The sequence below is a fragment of the Triturus cristatus genome, chromosome 3_2 (assembly GCF_964204655.1).
Source record: "Triturus cristatus chromosome 3_2, aTriCri1.1, whole genome shotgun sequence".
In the NCBI taxonomy this organism is placed as follows: Eukaryota; Metazoa; Chordata; class Amphibia; order Caudata; family Salamandridae; genus Triturus; species Triturus cristatus.
The window spans coordinates 1,119,848,868-1,119,864,140 of NC_140584.1; the positions used below are offsets into that span (position 1 = coordinate 1,119,848,868).

The following is a 15,273-nucleotide window of genomic DNA, read 5'->3' on the forward strand; positions in this document are numbered from 1 at the left end:
CATGTAAAATTGCTGTTGAGTGACCAACCTCAGAGCCAGACAGGGACCCAATTTCGAAAGGTCCGTCGCCCATAGTGATGAAAAAGCTCAAACAGGTGATCACATGTTTGAAGTCGAAAACTTCACCTCAGGACATTGATTGGATGAAGATAGACCGGACAGTGCAAGAGCCAAAAGAGACGGTGCATGAGTTTTATGAAAGACTTTTGCAGGCTTTTAAACAGTACAGTTGTCTGGATGTGTTAGACGCAAAGGACATGGGACAGTTTGTTTCGAAATTTGTGTTGGGATTGAGGCCAGAGGTTAGTCTCATGATACAGCAGCATTTGATTTGTTGGCAGAATAAGCCTGTGGATGAGATCTTACGGTATGCCAGGTACTGTAGTGATGAGATAAAATCCAAGCACAGGAAGTTGAAAGACAAATTAATGCTTGTTCAGATGCAAACAACTCAGGGACAGCCTAATGGAGGGACGTTGGGAAGAGAACAGGGAAATAATCAAGGAGGAAACCAGAATGCCCAAGGTCAGGGCAGACCAAAATCACTTGATAGTAAGACAGGAGTGGATGTGGCGACATTGAAGAAGACCACTGCTTGTCATCTTTGTCACCAGGTCGGACACTGGAAACGCGAGTGTCCTTTGAACCTGTTGAATCAGATACAGCAGGAAGGAGAGATAGTTCAGGTTCCTTTGGCGGACATGGTCCCTACAGTGACTCGACCTAAGATGATCAAAGGGGGGCCTGTTGTTTCGCAGGTGCAGGTTCCTCAACCACCTAGGATACAGAATATGTAACAGGGAGTCCAAACTTACCTACAGATGCCTATGTTTGAAGGGAGTGAGGAATACAGGCCAGATCCGTTGGCACGACCGTGCCTGAGAGGTGAAGAGGACTGCGCGCTTGGGGCAGTCTTAGAGGTAGATCAGAGGGGACCATTTGTGGAAGCAGACATTGATGGTCACCCTGCAGCCTTTTTGGTTGACACTGGTGCTACTCGATCTACTGTATGATCTGCAGTAGTCCCTGACCTACCCCTCTCGGGACAGTCAATCCAAGTTGTTGGCGTAGCGAATAAGAAACTGACTAGCCCACTGACAGAGCCAATTCCGGTGAAGATAGGAAATTTCAGAGATCGGCACCAGTTTGTGGTGTGCGATTCTAGTCCAGTTTGCCTGTTAGGTAGAGATCTGTTGTGCAAGCGGAATTGCACTATCTATTGTACCCCGAAGGGAGTGGAAGTACCGACGAGGGATGATGATGCGACCTTTAAGGTTGCGAATCAGTGGAGGAACTTCCACTCGATCTGAGGGATTCCGTGTCAATTGATGTGTGGGACCTCAGTGGATAGGAGATTGGACTGGTTAAAGGTGTAGATCCAGTAAAGATCCAGGTCAAGCCGAATGTAGAATTTCCTAGGACGCCACAGTATAATCTGTCACCTGAAACGATTGCAGGGATCAAGCCTGTAATCGAGTCCATGATCAAGCAGGGAATTTTAAAAGAGATTATGGGTAGCCCATGCAGTTCGCCTATCATGGGACTACAGAAAACAAGTGGGAAATTTAGGATTGTCCAGGATCTGCGAAAAATTAATGAGATAGTCGTTCCATGTTGTCCAGTGGTACTGAATCCGTCTGTGATTCTGTTCCAGATCCCATGTGAAGCTGAGTGGTTTACAGTGATTGACTTATGTCAAGCATTTTTCTCAATCCCTCTACATGAGGGAAGCCAATTTCTTTTTGTTTTTTTTTCTGGAGAATCGTGTGTTAACGTGGTGTCGTATCCCACAGGGGTATACGGAGAGCCCGTCGATCTTCAATCGGATCTTGAAGAAGATTCTTGAAGGTCTTGTATTGCCGCAGAATTCTGTTCCGGTGCAGTACATCGATGATCTGCTCGTTGCGTCAGAAACAGAAGACGCTTGCAGGATCGATACCATTGCCCTACTGAATTATCTAGCAGAGAATAGACACAAGGTGTCTCCGAACAAATTGCAGTACTGTTTGATCAAAGTGTAGTATTTGGGTCATAGAATTGAGAAAGGCAGGAGAAAGGTGTCACCAGATCGCATTGAGGCTATTATGAACATGCCTGTGCCTACCACTCAGAGAGAAGTCAGAATGTTCGTGGGGGTGGTTGACTACTGTCGCCAATGGATTCCCAACTTCTCCTTTGAAGCGAAGACTTTACAACGGCTGACGCGTAAGGATGTAAGTGATCCGGTACCATGGGACGAAGACTGTTTGAGATCATTTTTGAGGCTGAGAGAAGCCTTGTGTTGCGCTCCAGCTTTGGGGATGCCTGATTACAACAAGGCATTCGCCCTATTCTGCTGTGAAGGGGAAGGTTGCACATTGGCAGTCTTGACTCAGAGTCATGGAGGGGTCCGTAGACCAGTTGCCTACTTTTCAGCTACTTTAGATCCAGTAGCTTCTGCGTTGCTCGGATGTCTCAAATTTGTTGCTGCAACAGGTGTCAGTATTGAAAGATGTGAGAGCATTGTAATGGGACATCCGCTTACAGTCTATGTGCCACATTCTGTTGAACTGTTGATGACAAGGACTAAAACACAGCACCTCTCGAACAATCGATTGACTCGCTATGAATAAGTTATACTTGCTGCAGAGAATGTGACGTTGAAGAGGTGTTCTGTTTTAAATCCTGCCACATTGTTGCCTATCCCAAATGTAGACGATGAAGATTGTGAGGACTATGATTGTCTCGATGTGACTGACCTGTGCACCAAACCGAGACCAGACATTGTTGACGAACCGCTCCTTGATCCTGATGAAGTTTTCTTTGTGGACGGTTCATGTTTAAGAGACAGTGCTGGTCGACTGAGAGCATCGTTTGCTGTATGTACCATCACAGGGGTGGTTGAAGCTGCTTGTTTAGAAGGAGTATATTCCGCACAAGTGGCTGAACTCATTGCCTTGACCCGTGCCTGTTTGGCTGCTGACCAGATTCGGATAACGATCTATACCGATAGTCAGTACGGGTTTGGTGTCGTTCACGATTTTGGACAGTTATGGTCACAGAGAGGGTTCATGATATCTTCTGGTTCACCTATCAGAAATGGGGAATATGTGAGACAGTTGTTGGAAGCATTGCAATGTCCAGAAGAAATTGCAGTTGTCAAATGTTCTACGCACAGCAAGGGGAATGATTTTGTGTCATTGGGAAACAGCTACGCGGATGAAGTTGCCTGGTTTTGTGCAGAACAAGGATGCATATTTACTGAAGGGCATGTAGAAGAGAGCCAAGAAAGAACTGATCTTAGCATGATGTTGACCATGGCTGATACATGGGAGGAGCTAAAACGGGTGCAGGATGAAGTTACTGACCAGGAACGAGATAGCTGGATACGAGCAGGATGTGAGAAGGGAGATGTGAATGTGTGGGTTTCAAACGATGGACAAGCTGTGCTGCCAGAATGTCTGTTGAGCCCAATGGCAAGATTAATTCATGGTGCTGTACATCTTGGTAGAGATGCGATGATGCAAGTGTTTCGATAGACATGGTATAATCCAAAGTTTTGTGCAGTAGCTGAAGCTGCATGTCAGAGGTGCATAACATGTCAGCAGATAAATGTAGGAAAGAGAACTGCTGTGACTTTAAGCCACATTGAGAGGTCAGGAGGGCCTTTCAATAGGATTCAGTTGGATTTCATTGAAATGCCAAAGTGCAATGGGTTGAGGTACATCTTGATGGTGGTATGTGTCTTTTCAAGATGGGTGGAGGCTTACCCAACACGTAGATATGAGACACTCACTGTAGCTAAGCTGCTACTGAGAGAGCTCATTCCGAGGTTCGGCTTTCTGACCTCTTTGGAGTCAGATAGAGGGACACACTTCCATAGTGAGATCATGAAATTGCTCTGTGCTGCCCTAAATGTGGATCAGAGGTTGCATTGCAGTTATTGACCAGAGGCTTCTGGGATTGTGGAACAAGTTAATGGGACTTTGAAAGCACGGATGGCAAAAGTGTGTTCTTCGACATCCCTGAAATGGCCCGACGCACTATCCTTAGTTCTTATGAGCCTTCGTAGTGTTCCCGTTAGGAGGACTGGGTTGTCACCGCATTAGATACTCATGGGGAGAGCGATGCGATTGCCAGCAATACCTGCCACTGCTTTGATTAACATCACTGATGACTTGATTCTCAACTATTGTAAGGGCCTGGCTGACGTAGTTCGTTCTGTGTCTCAGCAGGTGCAAGCAGCAGCTGTTCCAGCCGCAAGCTACCTATGCCACGATTTGTGCCCAGGGGATTGGGTGCTTGTGCGTAAACACGTGAGGAAGAGTTGCCTGGATGCTCGTTGGCATGGTCCGTACCAAGTAATACTGGTCACGAACACGGCAGTGAAGTGTGGGAGACTGCCGAATTGGGTGCATGCCTCCCATACCCGCAGAGTTCCAGCACCCTTGGAAGATACAGCCCCTCTAGTGAACGAAAATCCAGCTGAGGTGGCAGAGCCATCTGAGAGGGCAAGCCCAGCTGTGAGGGTTGCTGATGCAGTTGGTTGTGCACTAGACCAAGCCGAAAGGGGTTGTGCAAATCGAAGTCCCGAATTTGACTTAGACGGAGAAAGTGTTGCTGTGGGTGGAGTAGAGTCAAATTCTGCTAAAGAAGAAAGTAGTGCACAGGCTACTCGAAGGGAGGGCAGAAGTGCCACTGAAGCAGAGTTAGTTTGGCCCGTGAACCAGAGATGGCTAAACTTGAGATTGGCACCTGGAAGAGACCTTGCCCCAGTTTCTTAAAAGTCCGAATCTGAGCAAAGTGACGAAGAGCAAGCTCGAGTCAATCTGAGAAGGTCAAGGAGAGCGAGAGTGCCGTGTCAAAGGTACGCCTCACCAGAGTGGAAATACGCTGTGACTGATGCCAGGCATACCGAGCACGGGGTGGCTGAGATCCTTGACACTGGTCAGCAATTCTCCGAACTTGAAAATAGAAGTGTTACTGAGAGTTCCAGGATTGGAAATCGAAGGAATACTGACCCTCAATATTCCGAATCCACCGCTTCTGTGTAAAGTTCGTGAGTTGATTCTGGAGATGCTGTTTTTTCCGACTTTTGGTATTGTGCCACCACATCAGGAGTTGGTGATACTTCGTCTTGAAATTTTGCAAGGGGTTTTAGAGCTTTTGGGAGCCAATCTCATTCTGGACTGAAGGTAAACCCTTTGTTGTACATAAAGGTCCAAAAGAAGAAGATAACCTAGGACCGAGTGAAAGACGAATAAAGTTAGGGACTTTCCGTCAAGATACTGAAAGAAGGCTAGGGAAGTCTTTTCGTGGACTGTGTAAATAAGGAACTGAGAATTGTTAGGGGACTTCCAGCTTCAAGGCGTTGTGTGGACTGGGTTGACAAGCATGAACATAGTAGCAAATTAGTTGTCAAATAATGATATATTTAACTCTTTTTGTAAAGATAGTCTTCTGTCAACTGGAATGATGGAGGAAGAGGATTCAATATTTTTAGAGCAGCAAAAGATGAGGCCACCACATCTGATTTTAATCATTTTTGGAAACTCTAAAAGACATAAGGTGGCAGTTTGGAGATTGCGCATTGGCATATGCTGGATAATAGTCTTTCTTAAAATTCAGGACATTTGACATACACCACCTTATGTAAAATGCACAAGCTTTTAAGTGTAACTCTCTTCTCACTAGATAGGTTGTTTAGCAGTATAACGTGGTCACAGCAGATGATCTAGGAAGGACTAACACAATTCTTGTGGCTAAATGTTTGACTAATTGTAACTGCTCTAACGTATACCTGGGCACGGCTAGATACGTCTCAATACAGTAACCAACCATGAAACACTTATGGAGATACTGGCAATAGTGTGGTCTCTTTGGGTAGCTTAATATTCCCTGTAGTACTCAATCTATGCATGTGTCAGCAAGAAGTCCTGTTTCCTCTACCAAGGTCTGGCAGGCATCACCAAGGGACGCTCCCTCCCCTCTGGTTTGAGAATCAAAACTTCCCTCAAATCAGTGTATACAATTTAAAATAGCTTCACCACCAATTGAATAAACCATAGAAGATGCCTCACATTTAATAGCATTCTTACCCCAAAAATAATTCACACCCTATGGAGGAAGATTATGGCACATCACATCTATGCCCAGGGAGAGCATGAGAGTAGTTACATTATGCAGCATTGCTGATAATGTTGGTGACTCAGATATCATCACTAGCATAGCTTATGCCTAATGAGGAATAACGTGTTGAGATCCAGAGCCACCTAAGTTGTATAACCCTACTCATACTGAGATTGGATCCCAAAAACTTTTTCAGGTTCACCACCCAAGAATGTGATGTCCTTGTTCTTACCTAGAGGCACCCACACACAATTTTTGAGGCTCTTTCCTCAGTGCAGAACAACATGAAAAAATGTCAAAGATTTCTACCAAGAGAGTTTTGCAAATAATTGTTTATGATTTCTCCTTTATGAGACTCCCATTGATGTTTTCCAGCTCCACTCCAGATGCCCCTATATAGAAATTAATCAGGCTGATTTGCCTTTGCTGACAGCATCCTGAGAAATGTTATCTGCTCCTACTCAGATGATCCTCAGAACAGATTTTCAGACTTTCTCCCTAAGGAGAGCTGTGAAATACCAGAGGAGCAACAAACTCAATTTCTGTCTCTTCCACATTAGAAATGCATGAATGAGGATATTGAGGTACCCACCTCTTGCTCGGAATCTAGATTTGACAATGTCACTAGGGTAAGCAGATGGCTGAGTCAGCAGGTAGATGATAAGCAGCCACCAACAGACTCACGTTATATGCAGAAAGTGAAACCACCTTCCTCACAAAAGTGGAGTTGTTGGTTATTGATTGAATAGAGATGAGAGGACACTGTATTGATAGGCTGGTTTCTCATTCATTTCCTTGAAAAACAGTAGCTTGGTTTCTCATCATTGATATAGGTATAAGCCCAGATTTACAAAGAGTTTGTGTTGGGTTTGCTTTACTTTGCAACCCAACATACGTCTACTTCTAGGATTTACAAATCAATACAAATCACAATTTGTGTTGGTTTGTAAGTTTTTGCCTCAATGGGACATTTGATGGGTGGTGCATGACATTCCCATGTAATCACCCATAGGTTTTGATGCATATCTTTATTTACAAAGAATTGCATACAGGGACGTATGCCATAACCCTGCACCTCCTCCTCGTCGCATCTGCCCCCTGAGTTTTCTCCTCTTTGCAGCTTGCTGTACAAAAAGTATGCTGGCTAAAGTGCAAACACCCTTGTGCTATGGTGCAAGGGCGCCTTCGTTTTTGGGCATGACAGCCACATTTGTGCCACCGCAGGGAGAAAAAAGAATTGAGGCACTTCCAAGCAGATGTGGCACTGTTTTACTCCCCCCCTTTTCAAGCAATACAGATCAGCAACAGCTGCGTTGTTTGAACTCTTTGTAAATATGCTGCATAGTTCATAGAGACAGACTGACAGTCTTATTCTCTGCAGCATTTGCTGAATGTCTTTCCTCTTCAGGACTCACCTCATGGATCCCTTGTCCCACCTTTTTCTTCCCATGTGTGCCTCTGAAGGGGTGTGTGGGGGAAGTGCCTAATCAGATGCATTAGGACGACACGCGCATCAAGCATGACAAAACATGACAAGGGCATTCGTGTGATTGCTGTAGTGATCCATAAGTAATCTGCAACTCACAGGTTTGAATACTCCCTAAAAAGCTTACCATTTTAATACAGATGATGCAAAGAGTTGAATGGAATCTGCCAATCGCAGCTTCCATTCCAAATACAGCTGCCCAATGTGACAGGTGTCTTGCCGGGGATGGTGCCAGATGAGGAGGGGCAGTAAGAGCATGTAGCATGGGACAGAAGGAGTTTGGGTGGTGCCTACCACAGTACCATACAGCAAAGTCAGCTTTGGTTTCATCACACCTCAGGGTGAGAGTTGCACAGTGCTGCACCATACCTGTGAGGTATAACACCTCAGGTCATCCATCCAATACTAGATTTTGACACCACCAAAGATCTCCTCGGTCTCACATAAGCAGCCCCATGAAGATGTGGCCCTCTTAAGTGCTGGGGCACATCAGACAGCTCAACCCTGCCAGCTGGTGCGAGCTCCATGAAGCCAGCCTAACAGCAGAGCCCAGGCCTGTTAACAAACACTGTAGCAGCACGAGTCTGTTGCCCAAGTCATGAGCCTGGCCCAGACCCAGCAAGCATTGCTCAAAGTTAAGGAAAAACTGTAAGCAAGTTGCATTATAGATAGATAGATAGATAGATAGATAGATAGATAGATAGATAGATAGATAGATAGATAGATAGATAGATAGATAGATAGACAGACAGACAGACAGACAGACAGACAGACAGACAGACAGACAGACAGACAGGCAGACAGACAGACAGACAGACAGACAGACAGACAGACAGACAGACAGACAGACAGACAGACAGACAGACAGACAGACAGACAGACAGACAGACAGACAGACAGACAGACAGACAGATAGATAGATAGATAGATAGATAGATAGATAGATAGATAGATAGATAGATAGATAGATAGATAGATAGATAGATAGATAGATAGATAAACAAGAAAATCAGTATAGCAGTCCTTTACATGTGTTTTATACCTGGACTGCATTTTAGTTTGGCATAAAACGCAGCAGAGGGCAGACTGGACTACTTGTGGTGACTCTGAGTATGGCAGTAAAATAGTGTCTTTATTTTGGTTCCTAACTGTGAGACACCAAGGGCGACAAGACAAACGTAATAGTGTGTGTCCTTCACGGGTCCCATGAACTATTTTCACTGTATTAAATAGCCCCAATCACAGTGGGGAGGAGAGGAAGATGCTATGAGGGAACAAGTGATATTTTATCTTAAATGTACAGGCCCCAAGCACTTACTCCCCATGGTTCCATAAGAATACACTGTAAGAATGGCACGAAAATACGCCATTCTGCAACACCAGCAAGATAGTTTTAGCTATGTGAGTGCGATGCTGGATCGACCATTTTGCCTATCTGGTTTTCTGGTGGGCTCCAACCATAGATCATATTCTAATTATGGCATTCAACACTGTAGGGTAGGGCTGAACATTTTACCAAGGTTCATTCTCAATCAATCAATCAATCAATCAATCAATCAATCAATCAATCAATCAGTGACATATAAAGTGCAACTACTCACCCTTGAGGGTCTCAAGGCACTGGGGGTAGGGGCTGTGTCTGTGGTTCAATCGAAGAGCCAGGTCTTGAGGTTTTTCCTGAATTGCAGCAGTGATGCTGATTGCCTGAGGTGCAGAGGCAGGGAGTCCCAGGTCTTCACATCGAGGTAGAAAGATTTTCCTCCAGACGTGGTTTTGCAGATCTGTGGGACGGTGGTCAGGGCCAATAGAGCAGAACGAAGATGTCTGTTGGTGGTGTGGAAGGAGAGTGGGTGTTTGCGGTATGCAGTTCCAGTATTGTGGGGGGCTTTGTAGGCGTGTGTGAGAAGCTTGAATATGATACTTTTGTCGACAGGTAGCCAGTAAAGGTCTCTCAGGTGGCTGCTGTTGTGGTTTTGGCATGGGATGTTCAGGATGCGTCTGGCAGTGGTGTTCTGGATAGTCTACAGTTCCTTATGTAGTTTCTGGGTGGTGCCGGTGTAGAGTGCATTGCAGTAGTCTAGTCTGCTGCTGACGAGTGTATGGCTGACTGAAGCTCTTACTAAAGAAGTGGCGCATGTGGAGACAGGAGGACGTGCCAGTGTTGATTTGACAGTTCATTGAGAGTGAGGAGTTTAGGATAATGCTGAGGTTTCGTGTGTGGTCCATGGCTGTGGGGAGGATTCCGATCGCTGTGGGCCACCAAGAGTCGACCCAGGCAGAGGGAGTGGAGTCCTCGATGAGGACTTCAGACTTGTCTGAGTTAAGCTTGAGGCAGCTCTCCTTCCTCCAGCTGGTGACTGCCTGCATCCTGTCGTGGAAGTTGCTCTTGGCGGCTGTGGGTTCGTCAGTGAGGGAGAAAATTAGCTAGAGACAATGTTGAGTCCATGGCTTCTGATGAAGGCTGTGAGCAGAGCCATGTAGATGTTGAAGAGGGTGGGTGGGGCTCAGGGAGTATCAGCTCTCAGTTCTCTGCCTACAGACACCTGGATAACACGCAGCTATATACTCATTCTTTCCTAAGAGTGTAGAAATCTGTAGGCTCAGCACAGACTGGAAAAAAGTACCACTTCCTCAATTATCTCATTCGTGGTCCCCAGACTGCACACCTACAAGGCACTTTTTTCTTATTCAGTGTCTTTCAAACACTTTTTGTGTAAAATCACCCCAACCACAAGGATCCAGCATCATTGAGATACAATTGATTTTTGATGAAAAGTAGTCATACAGCATGACAAATTACTTTTTTGTGCTACTTTGCACTACTTTGTGTCAAGGGTCTTTTCCATGTGTGGTACATGGGTGGTCCCATGGAACCACCCATGCATTTTACCACAAGGCCCGATATACTCAAAAGAATAGACAGCGCTCTACCCCAAAAATAAATGCCTCTTAAAGGTCTGTGAAAAGTTTTCATTTCTCAAAACCTTTCCAAATGTATATGTGCGCTGAACCGTTCAGCACACATACTGAGTAGGATAATGGTTAAACTATATACAAGAATAGTAATTGGTACAGAAAGGTTATCCTTCCTGTAGAAAAGCCTATGCATGACATCACACACACAGCATTACACAATGGCGCTAGAGTGTGTACATTGGTGCATGGAAACCTAATGGAGTAGAGAAAACAGCACTATGTATTTGTTGATATTATGCTGTTTTGATCACTTTCTATGACTCAACACAGCAACTTTTGTTGCAGCACTGTTTTCAGACAAAAGGTGGGAAATGACCACTACAACACAGTCATTACACCGCGATACCTTTACAACACGGTCGTTACAACAACCGCGTTGTTACTACGTGATGTAAGGACATCGCAATTCTTTGAAACAAATTCCACTAGGGGGCATTGTGGTATTGGAAATTAATTTCCAACCCTTTCCCCACTGTTGCATAAACTTTAGTGGGAAAGGTAGTATTGTGCGCGAAGCAGTGGTGATTCTGGCGGGAACGAGGTCGCCACCCACTTGGGGAAGGTACTTACCCTGGATGCCTCAATCCATGCCACTCCCACCACGCTCAGCTCGCCTATCGGAGCGAAGCTGGCGCTACATAAATCTGTACACTGACAGCGCTTGTTGTTGGAAGAGGCATCAGAAGAAGGAACTCACTCCGAAATGCATCATGCCCCGTCAATAAAGCTGCCGATTACCTGAAAGCCTGTGCGTGTGCCTAATCCTTTCATCAGAGGGGACTTGGTCTCAAATTGTTGGTGCTTCGGCCACTCAGCACCTGGGCACCCCATCCTACAGCAGCGCAGCAGAAAAAGTGGCAGCTTTGGTGATTTTCAAAAACTTTGGAAAACTGCTGCACCGCCGCCATTCCTGCATCCAGCAACACTTGTTGGGGCGGACTTTGATTACTCAATCCATGCCGGAATCTTTCGACGGCTGGAATGGCGGCAGGATGAAGGCTTCTGGGAAAGGTAGTATTGTGCGCGAAGCAGTGGTGATTCTGGCGGGAACGAGGTCGCCACCCACTTGGGGAAGGTACTTACCCTGGATGCCTCAATCCATGCCACTCCCACCACGCTCAGCTCGCCTATCGGAGCGAAGCTGGCGCTACATAAATCTGGACACTGACAGCACTTGTTGTTGGAAGAGGCATCAGAAGAAGGAACTCACTCCGAAATGCATCATGCCCCGTCAATAAAGCTGCCGATTACCTGAAAGCCTGTGCGTGTGCCTAATCCTTTCATCAGAGGGGACTTGGTCTCAAATTGTTGGTGCTTCGGCCACTCAGCACCTGGGCACCCCATCCTACAGCAGCGCAGCAGAAAAAGTGGCAGCTTTGGTGATTTTCAAAAACTTTGGAAAACTGCTGCACCGCCGCCATTCCTGCATCCAGCAACGCTTGTTGGGGCGGACTTTGATTACTCAATCCATGCCGGAATCTTTCGATGGCTGGAATGGCGGCAGGATGAAGGCTTCTGGGAAAGGTAATATTGTGCGCGAAGCAGTGGTGATTCTGGCGGGAACGAGGTCGCCACCCACTTGGGGAAGGTACTTACCCTGGATGCCTCAATCCATGCCACTCCCACCACGCTCAGCTCGCCTATCGGAGCGAAGCTGGCGCTACATAAATCTGGACACTGACAGCACTTGTTGTTGGAAGAGGCATCAGAAGAAGGAACTCACTCCGAAATGCATCATGCCCCGTCAATAAAGCTGCCGATTACCTGAAAGCCTGTGCGTGTGCTTAATCCTTTCATCAGAGGGGACTTGGTCTCAAATTGTTGGTGCTTCGGCCACTCAGCACCTGGGCACCCCATCCTACAGCAGCGCAGCAGACAAAGTGGCAGCTTTGGTGATTTTCAAAAACTTTGGAAAACTGCTGCACCGCCGCCATTCCTGCATCCAGCAACACTTGTTGGGGCGGACTTTGATTACTCAATCCATGCCGGAATCTTTCGATGGCTGGAATGGCGGCAGGATGAAGGCTTCTGGGAAAGGTAGTATTGTGCGCGAAGCAGTGGTGATTCTGAATGAAAATGAAATGAATGAAAATGAAAATGAATTTATACAGCGCGGTTGCTGCCCTGGGGCGTCCAAGCGCTAGAGGAACCAGATGGGGGGGTTTAGTGAGGATAGCTGGCGGGAACGAGGTCGCCACCCACTTGGGGAAGGTACTTACCCTGGATGCCTCAATCCATGCCACTCCCACCACGCTCAGCTCGCCTATCGGAGCGAAGCTGGCGCTACATAAATCTGGACACTGACAGCACTTGTTGTTGGAAGAGGCATCAGAAGAAGAAACTCACTCCGAAATGCATCATGCCCCGTCAATAAAGCTGCCGATTACCTGAAAGCCTGTGCGTGTGCCTAATCCTTTCATCAGAGGGGACTTGGTCTCAAACTTTAGTAGGAATAGTAAATAATACTATTCCTAAGTCCAGCACACCCCCTAGTGGAAGTCGTTGTAAAGACTTGCGATGTAATACATCGCATACTAACAATGCGGTCATTGTAACAACCGCGTTGTAATGGCATGCGATGTATTACTTTGTGTTGTAATGTGCCATATTCCAAAAGGTAGTTGATCTTCCCTGGAGAGTTATACGTGTTACCACCCCTATAAGGAAAGCTAAGGCATCAGGCATTTTCTAGAGTCTTTACAGTCAGTGTTACAATAGGTTTCACATGTCAGAGTTTTAGAAACAGACTAATGATCTAGAGTAAGCTTTACTTGTTCTCACTGTGTGCTCTCACATAATCCATGCAAGGAGTCCTTACCTTCACCATTTAGTAGTTTTTCTGAAAATAAAGACAAAACATTGCGTTACAAAAATCTGTGTACTCATCAGCAGGTCCAGTACAATGAGCATTGAGACCCCAGAAAGTAACTGCTTGCCACATCCCCATTTCCTATTGTGTAGTGACATCCTGGCACTCTCCACCCTTGGAGCTCTTGGTGGGCATTTGCAGGCATGTGCCTTGCTGATGGGACCTATGTACTTCAAATCCTTTTTGCATCATAATGTAGTACCTGCATTGGATGTGGGCGTGTGTCTTGGAGTGCTTTCAATACACCTTCCAGTGATTAATGGGCAGATGTAGCATGTACTGATTACCACCTCTTTTTGTTGTGATTGAGCATGCACTGATTACCAACTCTTTTGGTTTGATTGAGCATGCACTGATTACCACCTCTTTGTGTTGTGGTGGATCGTGTATTGATTACCACCTCTCTGTGTAGTGGTGGAGTGTAGGAAGCTTTCTCTTTATGTGATATATCAATACGTTGATATACCATGTAAAGAGTCCAGGGGTTCGCTTATGTGTGAACAGCAGCTTGCTATGCAATCTTAAAGTTCTCTGTTAGGGTATAGTGTGAACGCGCAGCGCTAGGCTTAATGCAGAGAAGTGCAGGACATTAGTAAATACGCACAATGATTAATATATGACAACACAAGAAGGAGACCCACACCAATTAAAAAAATGGCAAGCACCTTTATAGATGATTTAACATCAGAGAAAAATCATTCAGATGAGTACTTTTAAAAAGATTATTTATTTTTACTTTAAAAAGTGGACACTGTGCAACATTATCCTATGGAAAGAAAAAAAAGTTCTGCAAACAGGTACTCTGCATCAACTTACAGGACTAACCTCCAGGAGTTAAAGTGAGTGGTGGGCAAAGTCTTAGGCAGCACAAACAGTACACCACCAATGGCAGAAGGGCACCCGGGTAAAGGGTGCAAATCAGTATTGGGAGCCCAAAGAATTTCAATGGAGATTGATCAGTGTAAAAAGAAGCTGCAGGCTCTGGCTAGGAAAGAAGGCTTCCCACCCTTCTCCCAATAAAAACGCTATCCCAAATGTTTACCAAGCATTATGCATTTAGTATATTATTACATAGGACCTCATAACAGCAATTTCTTTACTATGGCCATAAATTAGATAAAGATAAAGCAGAATTTTAAAGGTGTCAATAAATTTCAAAAAGGAGATACATACTACACAGATTTCAAATGACAATATATAAAAATCAGAAAATATTAGTTGATGTTCTTCCAAGATGTCTAGAAAGGTCAATTGAAATACAAATGTTTTTAGCCTCAGATGTCATGATCATGGTTTCCACAATATTTGGTTCCAGAGATGAATCCTCAGTGTGTTGATCCAGATATCTAGATATTAAATCACTTTTGAAAGATAGTCTGTTACACAAGCCCTTTGAGACATGACAGGCTATATTAGGGAATTGCAGATTCTCACTAGCTAGTTAGGGTATTTGCAGTCTTCTGCAATAGGTGAATTAACCTACACAATCTGGCTCCAGCACACAAAATAATCATTTCTAGAGCAGATACATTATTTTACCAGGCTATATTTCACAACAGGCCGGTGTAGGGTGGGGAAAGGAAAGTCAAATGTAAGTCACACCTGACTTTTGATGACTTTTGATGACTCTGTCCCAGCACAATAGGCTGATCAAAGCAATATGGCATATTGGAATTTGGAGTTTCCTGATTGCACATTTCACCTCAGTGGCTAGTAGGTTTAGATATTGACACCCTTAAGTATCAGGAATAGGAAACAACATGAAATGTGTTGCCTCAAGAACAACATGATAACATCAATGTCCCATACAGTTGTGAAATCGTTTCATGCAGCA

The 15,273-nt window shown here is 45.2% G+C and overlaps 1 protein-coding gene across 3 annotated transcripts in view; it reads right to left on the reverse strand.

Annotated features, from left to right (window-relative positions):
* The window catches only part of LOC146859222 (uncharacterized), a 106,041-nt gene that overhangs the window by 15,990 nt on the left and 74,778 nt on the right, over positions 1 to 15,273 (reverse strand). For 2 of the 3 annotated variants that reach the window (XM_085646958.1, XM_085646957.1), the window contains one exon: positions 13,389 to 13,409. The exons of the other annotated variant lie outside the window; for it this stretch is intronic. In XM_085646958.1, the coding sequence (XP_085503084.1) occupies positions 13,389 to 13,409 (21 nt within the window). The remainder of the gene's footprint in view (positions 1 to 13,388; positions 13,410 to 15,273) is intronic. 3 annotated transcript variants of the gene reach the window in all.